Below are 15,488 nucleotides of genomic sequence, written 5' to 3'. Positions count from 1 at the left end.
AGAGAGCAGCTGAAATGGGGTATCATAAATTTGGGACAGTGTCTTTGTTTTCATGGCATCATAGTTGTTGTACTGTTCTATTATCATAAGCTCATAAAAGTCACAACTTCTTTCCTCTAAAAAAGAACCATTTTGTTGATAACGCAGTTTTTTTTACTATTTGCCAGAGTGTTTGAACTAGTAATAAAGCATATATGTAGATTTCACCTTGCTATTTAGCTTGCCTGCTTGTATTGCCTAGGAAATGGGACAGGATATGTTTATACATCTAGTGTGGAACAGTGTTTCACATTCGTATAGTTGTGAAGCCCTGGTAATAGACCATTGTGTTTAGAACAAGGTGCACCCCACCTGAAGCTTTCTTTTTACATCACTTTTCCTGCCTTCTGAAACTTAAAATAGAATCATAGAATCCTAGGGGTTGGAAGGGACCTCGAAAGATCATCTAGTCCAACCCCCCTGCCAGAGCAGGGTCACCTAGAGTACGTCACACAGGAGGCGTCCAGGCAGTCTTATTTCAGGACACTTTTGCTGATTGCTGATACATGGGCCTGTATTATCAAATTTGATCCAGCTGCCTTACTGTGAAGCTCATGTTATTTGAAAGCCTGATCCTCTTGCACACCTTTTTCCAGAAAATCTGTGTTCCCATTTGGTCTGTGACTGGCAACTAATGTTTTGGTGGGGTTTCTTTATGATCAACACTGTAGGCTCTCAGAATAAAATTCTTCAGGTTTTATTATGTGGTTTTACTTATTTCGTGGACTTCAGCATAGTACAGTGTGATGGACTGGCATATAAAAAAGATTTTGTTGATTGTTTTTTTTTTTTCCTCCTGTCAACTGTAGTTTTATGGAAACAAACATCTGTCTTGTTTAATAGTGAGTATTTCGTCTTGTGCTCTGCAGATACTAATGTTTCAATGCTTGGAAGTATTGTCCCATTACTGTTCTGCATATAGTGCAGGTACAAAATGCAGTGTCTAGAATTACAGTTCTAAAAAACATTGCCTAGAAGTTGAACACTTCCAAAAAATTGCTGATGCAGCTGTAGTCAGTATGTTTGCAACTAAAGTTGATACTGAAATAGGTTTTAGTTGTTCATACTGAAGTTTCTCATGCATGTTCTCTGTTTTTGTTCAAGAACCATCATAATAAATACAAATTATTCTGGGTTGGTCACAGAAGAAAATAGAGAACGTGTACCAAGTTGCATGTGTTGTCATCAGAGCTGACCTTGAAGCATATGTTTTCTATGGGGTGGGTGTGACCTCAGGGACTCAGTGTGTTGTAGCACAGTGTTAATAAAGTAATATTGAACTTTCTGTGCTTCTTGGAAGAAAGTTCAACAGCAGAGCGATGGGCTGTTTACCTGGTGGTTGGAGTACTGTCCTATTGTCTGGAGTGTAGGAATAATCCTAAAAAACTTGGTTTTGAACAACCCTTATGTGTAGATCCAGAGCACTCTTAATGGAGCCTTGCCTTAAGCCTGTTAACGTTGTATCTTGTAGTTGCTGTTCTCTGATTCTACATATTGCTATTTAATGTTACTGAAAAGGTTTTAGCAACATGTATTGTGCTTTTTCAGAGTAAACTTCATAATTTATTACACTTTGCATGTCTCCTGGAAGTGAATCATGCAAGCAGGTGGACATGAAGGATTTTGCTTCATCTTGTGTAACTCAAGATAGCACTTGATTGGCTTTGCACTTGTTTTTCACTGTTTTGACCTTTCAGAATTTTATAGGCTTTTTTTTTTACAAATGGTAGCAAAAAGCAACTTGACAGGGATTCATTTAGCTTGCCTAGTTAGTTCTCAATACTAACATTATGGAAACAAGCTATTTATAACATGATTAAACAGTTTATTAATATATTAGTCTGAATTAATGAGTTGGTCTGAATATATACAGCATAAGCAAGGACTTGTTATTTTAAAATTGGAACTCTTCTTATAAGGCTGTGATTAGGGACCTCTCTAATGCAGTGAATCAGAACATCTTCATTAAATTACTTTTCAGGAAGCACTGTGGTTTTTGGTTGGAATTAGTGCAGTATACATTATCTCACACTTTTTTGTGAGCAAATTAAATTTCACTCTTGTCTGGTTGCAGTAACTTGTAAGAAACCTATGAAAGCATGTGGTCTGGCAAATTGGCGTGGGTCCTTCAGTGACATGGAATATCTTGTGTGCTTTTAGCATAGGTTGTGCTCTATACTTCTACTTTGAGAGTCCCCAGGCTGCCTGTTTGGCATGTCTTATCACTGCTTACTCTTTCACAGGTGCTAGTAGATGTATGTTACTATTATATCCTAGTTATTCCAGGCCATCTGTCTGAATAGATGTTAATTCTAGTGGAAATAAGTATGTGTTAAGAGACCTTGAGTAATCTGAAATCTTTATAGTCATCACTGCCTCTCAGAGTAACTGTTTTGTCAGATTAGTGCAACATAGTTGTAATAATCAAAGTGTTTCTTGGTGAAGTCTGCATCAGTTTGGGTAGCAGTGTTACTGACCTGCACACCGTGAAGCCCTTTCACTCCCAAAGATGTCATGTGGATTTTAAAGACTCGGTTATCTGTACAGAAAGTGGGTACATCATCTCAGCCACCGCAAGCAGAGTGTTAAGTAGTAAGACTTCAAGCTGCAGATGGTGCTAATAGGCTCATGGTTGGTCTGTTATGTATTAAAGCAGCTAGTATATTGTGTTAAGAACTTAATGAATTTATGCTTATCTGGCTAAATGAAAGCCCTTTATTTCTCCATTTTCTTTCATCATGGTGCACTTCAACTGGAAGTTCAATACATATTGGTAGACTGACTCCTGTTTCTTTGTGGACAACTGCAGAAAAGGATTTACTATACTACAGTATTTCCTGTGAGTTTTTTTTGTTCTGCTGGAGTATATCAAGCATGATTGACAAGGTAGAAATTTGTAGAAGGCAACAGAAGAAGAACTGTCAAGCCCTTGGTTTCAATGACATAATATTTAGCCTGTGTGTAAAGGGAAAATGACTGACAAGACAGCTCAGATCCTGTATTGCAATTTTTATGATGTGAACTTTTTTCAGCATGTCCTTGTCCTGTATGTATTTACCAACTACACTGAGAAATCTCTTGTTTTGAACTGCATCATATTTCACATCAGTAGTTGTTCTTGTTTGTTAAGCACAGCTATCAAAACTGAAAGAAGAACATTCCTCTGACATTTGCAAGGACATATTTTTTTAAGTTGGTAGCTAACATGGAGGTTAGGGTAAGAATTTGTCTTTTGACAACAATAATTTTGTTCCTGTTTTTCAATCATCAGTAAAGGAGGAGAAAAAAAACAACACATGATTGAAAGCAACGCTAGCAGTTAACTTTGCAAGATGGGGTATAGGGAGGAAAAATATTTTTCAAACTTCTCATAGTGCCACATTTCAGGATGTCTTTCAAAACTGATCAAGTAGCAGATAGCCTGAAAGAGAAACAAAACTCCAACAGTAGTACATGTTTGGGAAAATAGTTTATCTTCAAATGTCACAATAACTTTTTATGCAGATGCACCAGTAACTGTACCCTTCTAAACACTGCAGCAGTAGAACAAGATGTGTTATCTACCTGCTTATTGTTTAAGGTGACTAGATGGTACAAGAGAGCAGAATATTTAACACTGCTGACTGTATTCCTGACAAAGAACAAATCAAATTCAAAGAGCAAAACTTCTCAGCTGCATAGAAATTGTTACCTCTAATAATGGTAAAAATTAAAGAGTAAAGCCAGAAGAGTTACTGATTTCACAAATTATGTGGAACATTTCACCTTAGCATAGCAAGGAGCTTCTGTTTATAATATGACAAGCTAGTTTGTATGAAAGCATGCTCCCTAGGTCAGTCATTGATATTTCAAGAAGTTCACAATTGTCACTAGTTATGTTTGAGCACAAGATGCCGTAACGGGCAAAACTGTCAGTGTTCAATGTCCTGTAGTGTCCATAAGCAAATACTCTGTTACTTTTTCCTTGTGCTGTGTCATACATATGACCATGCAGGCCCTTCTTTCAGCTGTGTGTTTTGGGGTTGAGATTTCCTGTTTGGATGTGGTGTATCTTCTAGTAACCCTCAGTTAATGTCTTGCCTGGTATACTGAATTCTTAGGTTTATGTACATCCTAATAGCCACAATGCCCTCTCCACAATACTGTGCCTACTGTGGGGAAGAACCAGAGCTGTACCCTCTTTTTTTATCTGACACCAACAAGCTTTTGTTGATGTTGCAGCAGATCATGATGTTCCTCATATGTGAAGAGCCATGCAAGAGGTTGGCACGAAGTTAACAAAATGGTAGACTTGAACATGGCTGAAATGAAACTTCAGTTTCTCTTCCTGAAAAATGTTAATTGTTAGGATAACTTAAAGCTCTGTGAATAGATGTTTAATTACAGACATAATCTTCTTACTGTATGGCAAAATAAATGGTTAAGTACACAGATCAGTGTTTGATCCTTTCCATTCAATCTTAACCTTCTGTTTTTCCATATTCAGAGTAATAGCTGAGAAATTGGGTTTGAGAGAGAAAGACATCAAAGTGTCAGTTACTGAACCGTAATAGCGGTCATGGTTTGCAGATGTCCACTTGCAAGCTACATAGCTACCTTAGTGGTGTTCTGGAGTTTTTTTTGCTTTTTTTGTTTGTGTATCAGGATGATAATTTGAAATTGAATTATTTTCTTTTTCCATCTCAGAATCAGCATTGAGAGCACTCAATTGGTGGGGCTTCTTTTCTTTTATCTCCCTGTTAAGGAGAACACTAAGTGGAGGGAAGGGAGGAGAAACTTTCATTTACTCCTTGAAATGAACTGTTTTTTTTCATAGAACTTGTTCAAATCTTCCCTTATGAGAAGTTGAGTATGTACTGAGGTTGGAGTGGGGGTGGGAACTTTGAGAGTTCAGCTGATTGTGGTATTAATTTTTTTATCTAATTTAATTGTTGCAGGTTTTTTGCGGGAAAAGTGATTATCTGAAATTGTTATATTGTAGACTGTTTGGTCTGCAGACCTTACAGGAATGTTTGAGTTCCAGAGAAGGTGCAAGATTAGGTGCTCTGGTAATTTAATCAACAATTTGATAGCTCGCTCAGCCCTTGCATTGGATATGTGAGAGCTTTGGCGGGAACAGCAGCCAAGGACTCCCTCGTGTGGTGGGTGTGCCAAGCTTCCAGAGGTATCTTGCTGCTTTCTGAACAGTCCGGTGTTCTGGTTCACGTGAGTAGGGAGAGTGTGTTAAAAAACTGCAAGTAGTTGACCCCGCGAAGAAATGCAGCAGTAAAAACTCTCCTAATACTGAAGTGGATGGCTTTTCAGCACCTGTTAGTCATTGTCTGTTAGTAATAAAACCATTGTATATTAATGGAGCAGTGCTGGAAAAAAAGTAAATCTGCTGTGTGCTCAAGCAAATATGAAGTTCTGTAGCACTGGCCCTGGATTTTGTCTTGGAAGACAGGCTTTTCATCATCATGCATGTAGGGAAGTTGTCTTCAGTGGTAGCTCTTTACACAAGAATCATGAGCACACAGGTTCAGTAGACAGCTAGGCAGCAGGAGATGTAAAGAGCAGATGATAAATAGGCTTGATATTAGCTAGAAATTTAGAGGGCCAGACTTCGTTTCCACTGAAAAAGTGTTCAGGGAAGACCTTGTAATCTATCAAGATGCTTTAATCAGTCATGAAATAGAACTGCCATACTATTCAGCTCCTCTCTAATCATGATGTTACACAGAAAACATATTTTTCAGGAGTGAGAAGATGTTGCAAGACTACTGAAAACCCAGCCTTTGAGTTCACTGTGCATTTGTAATCTCACAGGGACATTTCCTGTATGATACAGCTTATAGTATTTCAGAAGTAACTTTTGAAAGGGCTTACTTAGCATCTGTTATGTTAAAACTCGTCTACATTTCAGATTTTCTTTTAAGGTTTAACAACCTAATTTACAATGATTTTCAAAGTCTTGTTAACAGGACTGCATAATTCAGAGGACTGACTTCTCTATCTTACTATGCATCTAGCCCACTAGTATTGAGTAAAGAGCTGTTGAAGGTGCTGCCTTTGGCTTTTGTGTCTGAAATAATATTTCTCTTTGGTTCTGATGTGCCTATAGACCTTTGGGAATTTTCTTCCTGAAACTGAGTGGTAGCTTGTAAGCTGAAAACATAATAGAATCATTTTGCATCCATTCTGCACTCCAACGTCTATTATAAAATAGACTTATCCTTTGGTCACTGCAGAAGGGAGCAGACATTCCTACATATGTGTCTAGTTACAGTATTTTCTCTAGTTACGTGGTTAAGTCCCACTTTTTTATTTAGTACCACCTGTTTTTTAGGCTTACAGCTGTAGTGGTCAAAGGAAGAGGATCTCTTTAACTTGGCCTTCAAGGAAGCTGTCTGATTTGAAGGTTCTTGTTGTTTCTGCCCTTTTTGCAAGTGCATCGTGGAGGAATTGTAGCAGTTTGGAAGTTCACAAGAAAGGTTGTCAGATCACTTCCCAGAGCAGGTGAGAGGAGGGGCTGTAAAGCACCTTAATTGCTGGGCTGGTGTCGTTGGGCTAAATGGTCCCATTCAGCTATTTGTGAAAGTCTTTAATATAACAGTAGAATCTAATGCAGGTTTATTGGAAGGAAAGCAGGTTTGATGGGGGTAGATAATTTCATTTGGAATGTCTTTCAGTTTTTCTTACATTCCAGTGTAGTTGTTGCAGTTTGGAAATGAGTTCTGGATTTCCCAGAGAAACCATAAGCTTAAAAGACACAGTAAAAATTATTTCAGAAGAACAAAATAGTAGATTGTAATTATGTATAGACTTACCTAGTGGAAGTAAAACCTTTCTTGTGTTATCCTGCACTTGTCTAACCACTTGTTACTGTTTACAGGTGCTGCCCGCAGTCTAGCTGAAGTATAAATTGCTACGTTGAATGGGAGATCACTAGCAGTCCAACCCGTAACACTGTCAGTAGGAAAATAATAATGAGATAGTAAGGAGTTACTAAGTTAGAGCGTAAACACTTAATTTGAATCTAGAAAAATAAATGTACCTGCTCTTATAAACAGAATATATGATCTTTAAATAGATAGAGAGGAGGTTGTAGGCAGCTGAGAATAGCAGCAGACACTGCAGTAAATAAGTCATGTCAGGTTCCCTCTTCAGGGGAAAGAGATGAGCTGTATTTACTGTGGAAGTGGAATTCATGTGAAACCTTCAGACATAAGCAACCAGCAAGAAAATAGATGACCTGCTGCTCTCCACTTTTTATTGGATAACATCCTGTTTATTGTCCTATCTAGAGCAATCTCTTCTGTGACAGGTCTCACTGCTTAGTCTCCCAGTACTGAACTGGAGGATGCCTCAGTACACCTAGGCTCTTTCATGCAACTAAGCCTTTCACACAAACAATTCTCCAGCAGAGGACGTTTCTAGGTAGTAAGATGAATCAGTGTTCAGCTTCAACTCTTACTTTTATTCTTTCATGACACCAGCTCTTGCTTATCTTCATTATGAATAATATGGGTAACAACAGGGCAGCAGGAAAAAATTGCCTGTTAAGAGGCTTGATCTTTGTCATTTCTACACTTGTGTCACATCTCCAGTAGTCTAATCCAAGATTTTGTCATGATTTTTACTTCTAAAATTCAGTTCTTGCAATAGGACTCTGCTATAATCTCTTTATAGTCTATCACCTTAAAAATGTTGAAGTAGTTGCTGGAAATAACAAAGGAGTACTTTCACATAAGTAGAGTTCTGGAGTGAGATTATTACTATTCAGAAAGGTGAATGTTCTGTCTGAAGGAGGAAGACACTGTTGTTTTACCAGTTATATTAAAAAAACTCTGTTCTGCTTTAAGGAATATTGCTTCTACTTCTAAAAGTAAAACATCAATTGCATTGACTTTGTCTAACTGCTCTGAACCTTGTAAAGCAAAGGATTTTCTTCGGGCTTTTACAGCTGTGTGAAGTTATTTAAATATGCTTCATCTGTAGTAAACAAGCAAGCACCTGTGAAACAACTTGGGCATGATAAAACTAGTCATTTGTGAATCTTTCTCTATTATGTATTGTGAATTAGACCCTGTTTATTTTTAAAGCAAAAATTTGTGACTTTGTCAAGATGCAGTAGCAAATTCAAGAGTACTGTCACCATGGCCATACCATCCTACTTATTTTGCTCTTCCTTCTTGGATTGTTTTTTGGTCTTCTGCTAGCTGACATCTGTGAAGTCTATCTACCTTTCTTCCCTAAATAGTGAGTAAGTGTGGTTTTGTTTCATGTTTAATGTAAAATTACTTTGTCTACACTTTTCTAGGGTTTATGTGTATCTCCTCCACTCAGACTCTTGAGTAGTCCTTTCAAAGACTGATTAGAATTAAGTTTTTTGAAATTACTTTTTGCCCCTCTCCTCTCAAAGTCTATTCCGTATGTTGAGTGTAATGCCAAAAAGTAACTTGACATTATCTAATAAATTACTCTTTAGTTTGCATGATCATTATTAGATGTAATGGGCAAGTGATAATTACGAAGCTTGTAAACTTCAAACATAAATGGAACAGCTTCCCCTATAAAATTGAGTTACATAGTGCTTTCCAGTAAGCTGGGAAATGACTTTTCACAAGGACATGTAGTGATAGGATGAGGAGGAACAATTTCAAAATCAGGGAGTATAGATGTAGATTAGATACTAGGAAGAAATTCTGCACTGTGAGAGTGGTGAGACACTGAAACAGGTTTCCTAGGGAAGCTGTGGCTGCCCCTGAACTGGAAATGTTCTAGACTGGGTTAGATGAGTCTTGGAACAGCCTGCTCTAGTGAGATGTGTCCCTGCTTATGCAGGGGGGTTGGATCTAGATGATCTTTAAGGTCCCTTCCAGCCCAAACCATTCTATGATTCCATGTTTTCTTGTAGGCCACATACTTAGAAGTTGAACATCTGTCAGTGACCCACTGCATGGTGCATGTAGCATGCTTAGCTTCAAAAAGATGCCTGACTTCATATGTTTTTGCACTTCAGTGTTTTGCCACTTAGTCTTGAATTTGACTTTGTTGGAAATTCTAGTTGCATAAAACATAACGCAATCAAAACACTGAGAACTTTCAAATAATAACTTTTGCTTTGAATTCTGTACTGTCCTGCAGACTTGTGAGATGCACTTTTGGTGTGTCGACTTTGGGGTTCTTCTAATAACATTTTGTTGAAGCAAAATTAAAGTTAAACTGCTGTTCCGTATTAATTTCCTCATTTCTTCCAGATAATTTTGTCATTTTGCCTTTTCCTACTTTGGGTGACTTCTTTTACTAACTGTTTACTAACTATTATTTCTTAATTTATCTACCTATTGTTTTATTCTACACAACATTATATAGTATTCTCAGCGTCCCACACATAAAATCTATTAGAAAGTGTACAGAAAGACCTTTAAATAGTGCTGTGAAATAACCACAAGAACTGTTGAAGAAGCCCAACTGATAGCTTGAACATGTAACTTCTGAAGTATGGCTCACTTCTGCAAATGAACAGAATATTTCCCTTAAAAATGTTGAGGTTTCTTCTTACTGGCACAAGTAGTAGCTAAAAAAAAAGCCATTCCTTTAGAATAAGCTAAATTTAATATTTATAGGTCTGAGGAAAAAAAAAAGCTGATGTGAAGAGATAGTTTCTTCTCTGTATTGAGGCTGAGTAGGCTGTAATTTTGAAGATCTAGAAAGGCTAAACTGCGTATTCAGAATACCTAAACAAGTAGTAGATAGAACATCAGGACAGTAAAAAGGGAGAGAGAGGTGTCAAAGGTTTTTCAGACTTAGTGTTGTTAAGCACAAGTCAGAGAGTCAAGCCAGATGGAACTGATCCTGCCTTAGGACAATAGGAGACTAAGCTGCTTTTTTTGATATACATTTAAGTCTGAGGATTGATTATTTAACTTGTGGACAGCTATAGATTTACCTTCTTTCTTCCATTATCCTGTTCTGGACTCAGACAAATAATCTACTTTAAATGTGTTACTAGGCTTGGAAACAAGTGTGTGTGTTGCAGGAGGTTTCTGTCTCAGCAAATGGAGTTTGGTCTAGAAGAGGCATCAATGGCAAAATCCAGAGCTGTTTTCTGTCATCATTCAGTTTAATCTTTAGCTTCAGGCAATACAAATTAGTCATTAAAATTCTTAAACAATTAAGTTCCTCTTTTTAGGTATTCTAAGTGGTGGCTGATTTGGTTTAAATACATCAGGTAGCTTCCACTTGGTTTGTCTTGGAAACAGTAAGTTTAGACATTGAGGAGGGAGAAAAAGCTGGACAAAAGAACTAATTTGAAGTATGCTATCTCCAATTTTAATTGAGTACAATCTGTGTGTACTGCATATGGGTTTTTTGTCTGAAATCCACAGTGATATGGGACTTCTCTCTGGCTTGTACAGCTGCAGCGGTACTAGCTGGAATTTGGACAAAGTCCTGTACATCAGTGAAACACCTGGGAAGAACTGAGCTGCTAGGTTCTTGTAACCCAGTTGGCACTTATGCACCAAGCGAGAAATACCATCAGCTGTTAAACATACTTGGCAATAATTAGGATGTCTGATGGGTTGTTGATGTAGCTTCCTCTACTGTGTTTTGTGAAATACTTGTCTGGATTTTCTAAAGCTCAGCTATCTGTATATGAACTGGCAAACATCTTAATCTGATTCAGTTTCCAGTTATTTATATTCAGGTTCCAGTTATTTATATTATTACTTGCTGAGAGCTGAGATTCATCTTATGTGCTTTTGTTTTGACTCTGAATTATTGATAATGTGTGATGGAGCCAGTAATCTTCTGGCAACATTTTGATCTCCGTTACAAGTTTTACCTTTTCTTAACCTTTTCAAATATATAAGGTCTTTCAAATGTCAGATCTAAATACTTTTGGATCTTAGATGATAGCTCAGGTTAAATAAAACTGAATTAAGTCAGTCATTCACAGAATCATCGAGGGCTGAACGGGCTTCTGGAGGTAATCTAGTCAATTCCTTCTCCTCAAGCAAGTTCTTCCTAAGCAGGTTGCCCAGATCCATGACCAGTCCAAGCCTTTGAGTACCTCCAGAAATAGAGACTTCACAACCCATTGGGGTGACCTGCTGTAGTGTTTCACCACCCTCATAGTGGAAGCTTTTTTTAATTTCTTAAATTACAGAATAAACTTGCAGAAAAAACTTGTCCTGAATAAATTACTGGGTTTTGTTAGTGCAGCTTCCTAGGTTAGTCTACTAATACACCTCAAGCTTCACTGACATAATGTCTGCAGAAGAACTGGTAATGAATTGCATCCTTTGTAACAGCTGGATATGCTCTTTTCCCACGGTGGTCTCGGTGTTTTAATGTGAAAAAAAGATCGCATTAACAAAGGGCTAGTAGAAGTAATTTCTTCACATCTCTTTCTGCTCACTCTGGAACTATTAGTGAGTAAGTATATTGGGAAAATTTTACATAAAATGGTTTTCTCAGGTATTTTAACAATTTCCAAGGTTGTGGTTTAACTAAGTTCCTTCCTAGAAGATGAGTAACACCTAAATCAGCGTCTGTATATTAGGAGTTCAGACTGAAATAAAAGCCATGCACAAAAGAATACATTCATTTAGTTTGCTCTTTTTTGAAGACGCTGATGGGAAAAGTTTTTTGCCAACAGTGGAAGTGATGATGGTGACAGATATAAAAATTGCTCTATAATCAAACTACTAAGGGGAAAAAGGCCCTTCTAGGTCAAGGAATTTAGGTATATCTAGGTAGAGCTGTACATTAATGTAGAATTGGTTTTGTGTGTTTTCATATTGTTTCTTACGGAAACACAGGATGGTCTAGCTTTGAGGTATTTCTTGTGATGTCTTTCAGCCTCCTGCTCAGATCAAGGTTGTTTAGAGCAGGTTGCTCAGGACTTTGTCCACTTGGGTTTTGGATGTTTTTAGTTAATAACTTTGCATATATTAACTTGTTCATGGTTTCATCTACCTAGTTTATTTATGTTTGTGTGTGCTGTTTTGTGGACGAGATTGGGAAGAATGGGGGAAGCTTCCTGGGATGAGGTTGTTGAGGAGTCCTATATCTTTGGTGCTATTGTAGATTTATTTGTACAAAATTATGATTGTCAGGCATAGTAGGCTTGTTACTAAACCCTCTCATCTTACTTAATAAATTAAAAACTTGTGATCATTTTTTTTTGCTTTGTTTACTTTTGAACACATGCTGTACAGATACCATACAAAACTCAATTCAGCATAGGTTTCTTTACACCTTTACAGGCAATAAATGAATATACTGTTTGTGCTGTATATAACACTGTATTTCCAAGCTAATCTTGCAAAGTAGGATTTTGTGAATTAAATATATTGGATGCTTCCCTTTGGCTTGTTGGCTTGTTTCGTCCTTCATATTTCAGTATCTAAAAAAGGAATAGTCAAGGAGTGTGGGGAGACCATTTTAGAGAAGGTCTGTACTGAAGGGTAGTATTGTTACAAAGTATTATTCTTTTGCTGTCTGCATTCTACTTAGCTGCATTCTTGCGTGCTAAAGATACTGCTGAAGGGGTATGCTGAAGGCAGTTAGTTAAGGATGGTATAATTTTAAGTTTTGAAGTCGTCAAAAGATGATTACTGCCACAATTTTTAAGTGTTTAGTAACAAGTGCTTAGACAGAATACACTGTTAGTAATGAGCTGTGGTTCAGTGATTACAGTCTAGTTAAAAATGCTTTATGTCCATCTATCCCACAATTCATCACTGCTAAAAGAACATATGTTGTGTCTTTGTTGGATGATATTTAGCTCATGACCAGTTACTTGTAGCAGTTTTTCTGAGCACAGGAATGACATGAGCCTTTATATTCCTAGCTACTGAGGGGCTCCAGGTCGTGTGTGAGTAACATCTGTAGAAATCTTCAGTTTCAAATTTGGTTCAAATTCTGATACTGAAGTTAATTTGAATCACTAATTTTCAAACAGTGGTCCAGAATTTTGCTACTGTACTTTGTGTTCAATTAAAAAGTGCTGCGCAAAATAGGACTAGGAGCTTGTTGTGATCTGTTAAAGGCTACGGGAAATGAAGAAGCATCAAGGTTAAGGTGACGTAAAGAAATCAAATACTCACTTTTGAATTTTTAAGTCTTTCATCAAATTGACTATAGTAATTTCTGCACTGAACTTGGGGCAGCCTATGGAAACAAAATACACTGGTTAAAAAACACCTTACTAGTAAAGTTTGGTGTTCTAAGCCTCAGAAACTTTGTTGTCTGAGGCAGATTTTGTTCTTTTATATAAGCAATTTTTTCTTATTGTGCCTATATAGGTATTAAATGGTGTTAGTTACCTTTTATGTAGGACAGCAGTAATAATGATCACTCTTCTTTCTCTTTTTAATCAGGACAGAGCTTGGGTTATGGTTTTGTGAACTACGTTGACCCCAAGGATGCTGAAAAAGCTATCAACACTCTGAATGGATTGAGACTTCAAACTAAAACCATAAAAGTATGTAGTGTCAATTATGATTTAAAGAAACTGAGGTGTTCTGACTTGTGATTGATCAGATGCATGATATATTCTCCAACTGTAACTTAAGCTTTCTGTTAATGTCAATACAACAGACTTCAGGACTTCACCATGTAGTAGATGGTTAGTCCTTTGTAGTCTATTTAAGTCTAGAGAAAGTTATGATTAAGTTTAAAAATTTAAATTTTTTATGTACTTGATAACATTTTATAGATATGAGCTAGAATTGTTTTAATTGAGAAACGGTTTTGTTTGTTTTACTTGCACAATGAAATACTGCATGTAATCTGAATACTATGTGCTTTCTCCCTATTTTCTCTAAGAAGATGGTATAACTTGCTTCTTAATACTTCCTTTTTTTAGGTTACTGTGGTCTTGTTTCTTTTACAAATCCTTCATATGAAATGTGAAAAATTAATTTTGCTTATTTATGAGTTACTGGACTCCTGTGGCTCTGATCTTTAGTTCTCCAGTATTTGTAATTCCTGTGTAATTCCTGCTCCTTTTGTTGACTAAATTCAGTTTCTTCAATTTCCAGATGCAGAATTCTTGCAGTTAGTTCTAGCCAATCCATTCTTCTTCTTAAAACAGCAGGGTAGTCACTTGAATAGTGACTGCCCTCTAGCTAGGTTCATGTTTGAGCTACAAGATAAATCTTCTCTCTTAAAAGGAAAGTTCAAAAGCAATACAGAGCCACTTAAAGATGACAGACAAAAAAAAGGTCACAGAATCATTGCGTTGTTTTGGTTGAAAAAGACCTTCAAGATCATTGATTCCAACTGTTAACCTAGCATGCTGCTGAATCTCCAACTAAACTGTGTCCTAAGATGGCAGTAGTAGTTATGGTTAGAATGCCCTACCTGTTCTGGATTAATAAGATTTTATAAAGTAGGTTACACTATTTGGAATTTGAATACTGCTGTTTAACAAACAGTGAATCATGACTCACAATAACAATGTATAGAAGATGTTTTGCTGCAGAAAGGTCCCTGTGTGCTTCTGGTAGTCTTCCGCCTACAGGCAGTCTCTTGTTTTCTGCTTTGGGGGAAAACTGAGGAAAGTAATTTCATGCTCTTGGTTTTTTTTAAATTGTCATTTGAGTTGTGGTGATAAAGGAAATGGATTTGTGTTCCAGTGGTATCGCAGGCACACTGTATCTTTGCCTTTAATGTCTTGGATTGAACAAACAAAAAGTGCATCAGTCCAGGGTAATAAGTTGGAAGTTCTGGTGACTATATAGACAAACAAAAAAAATGTTATTAAAGGATGTTACAGAATATCAAACCAGGTTTCCCAATTCAAAAGAATCCCATAAGGGGGTTTCGGGTGACTTACTTTATGCTGCCAGTACATGAATTCTTCTCTTTTGCCTTGCTGAGTAGTTAATGCAAACAGTGGCTGTATTCTGGAACTAAAAAACTAAATTGTTGCAAAAAAAGACTAGGAAGGAGGGAAAATGGAGTGGACAGATGTGGATGATGACACTGATGCCTTTCCTGCCTTCCCAGGACATGAAAGTAGAATTCTAGGTTATAAACAATACTGGATAGTGGCCCTTGCAGTGAGACAAACTTTGTGTAAATTTTCAGGGGCTTGTGCCTTAGATGTCCTTAGCTGAAGAAAATCTGAGACATTAGAGTTGTCACAAGCCACAGTGATGGCCTCTTCACTAAAATAAAGAAAATCTCTTTTTAATTAGGAGAAAAAGTATCTGTAAATGTTGCTTATTCATGTTACTGGTAAAATTTTGACTCCAGCTACCCAAGGTAGCCCTGAAAACTTCAGCAGCATCTTTCAGTGTCAGTGTGCCTAACCCTAGGAAAAACTGCTTGATTTCCTTCTTTATTTACTCTTCTTCCTTCTTGGACACAAACTGGGTTTCAGGCCAAGTTTTCATGACTGGATTCACCTAAGATGCTGTTTAAAGAGGCTGGTTTTACCTCCTTCTCACAGC

The 15,488-nt window shown here is 37.1% G+C and overlaps 1 protein-coding gene across 14 annotated transcripts in view; it reads left to right on the top strand.

Annotated features, from left to right (window-relative positions):
* The window catches only part of ELAVL2 (ELAV like RNA binding protein 2), an 89,427-nt gene that overhangs the window by 51,539 nt on the left and 22,400 nt on the right, over nucleotides 1–15,488 (top strand). For all 14 annotated transcript variants that reach the window (XM_051643249.1, XM_051643246.1, XM_051643251.1 and 11 more), the window contains one exon: nucleotides 13,410–13,513. In XM_051643249.1, coding sequence (XP_051499209.1) covers nucleotides 13,410–13,513 — 104 coding nt within the window. The remainder of the gene's footprint in view (nucleotides 1–13,409; nucleotides 13,514–15,488) is intronic.

Source organism: Apus apus, chromosome Z (genome assembly GCF_020740795.1).
Source record: "Apus apus isolate bApuApu2 chromosome Z, bApuApu2.pri.cur, whole genome shotgun sequence".
Taxonomy (NCBI): Eukaryota; Metazoa; Chordata; class Aves; order Apodiformes; family Apodidae; genus Apus; species Apus apus.
The sequence above is the reverse complement of the archived record's forward strand: the minus strand, read 5'-3'. Positions and strand labels throughout refer to the sequence as shown.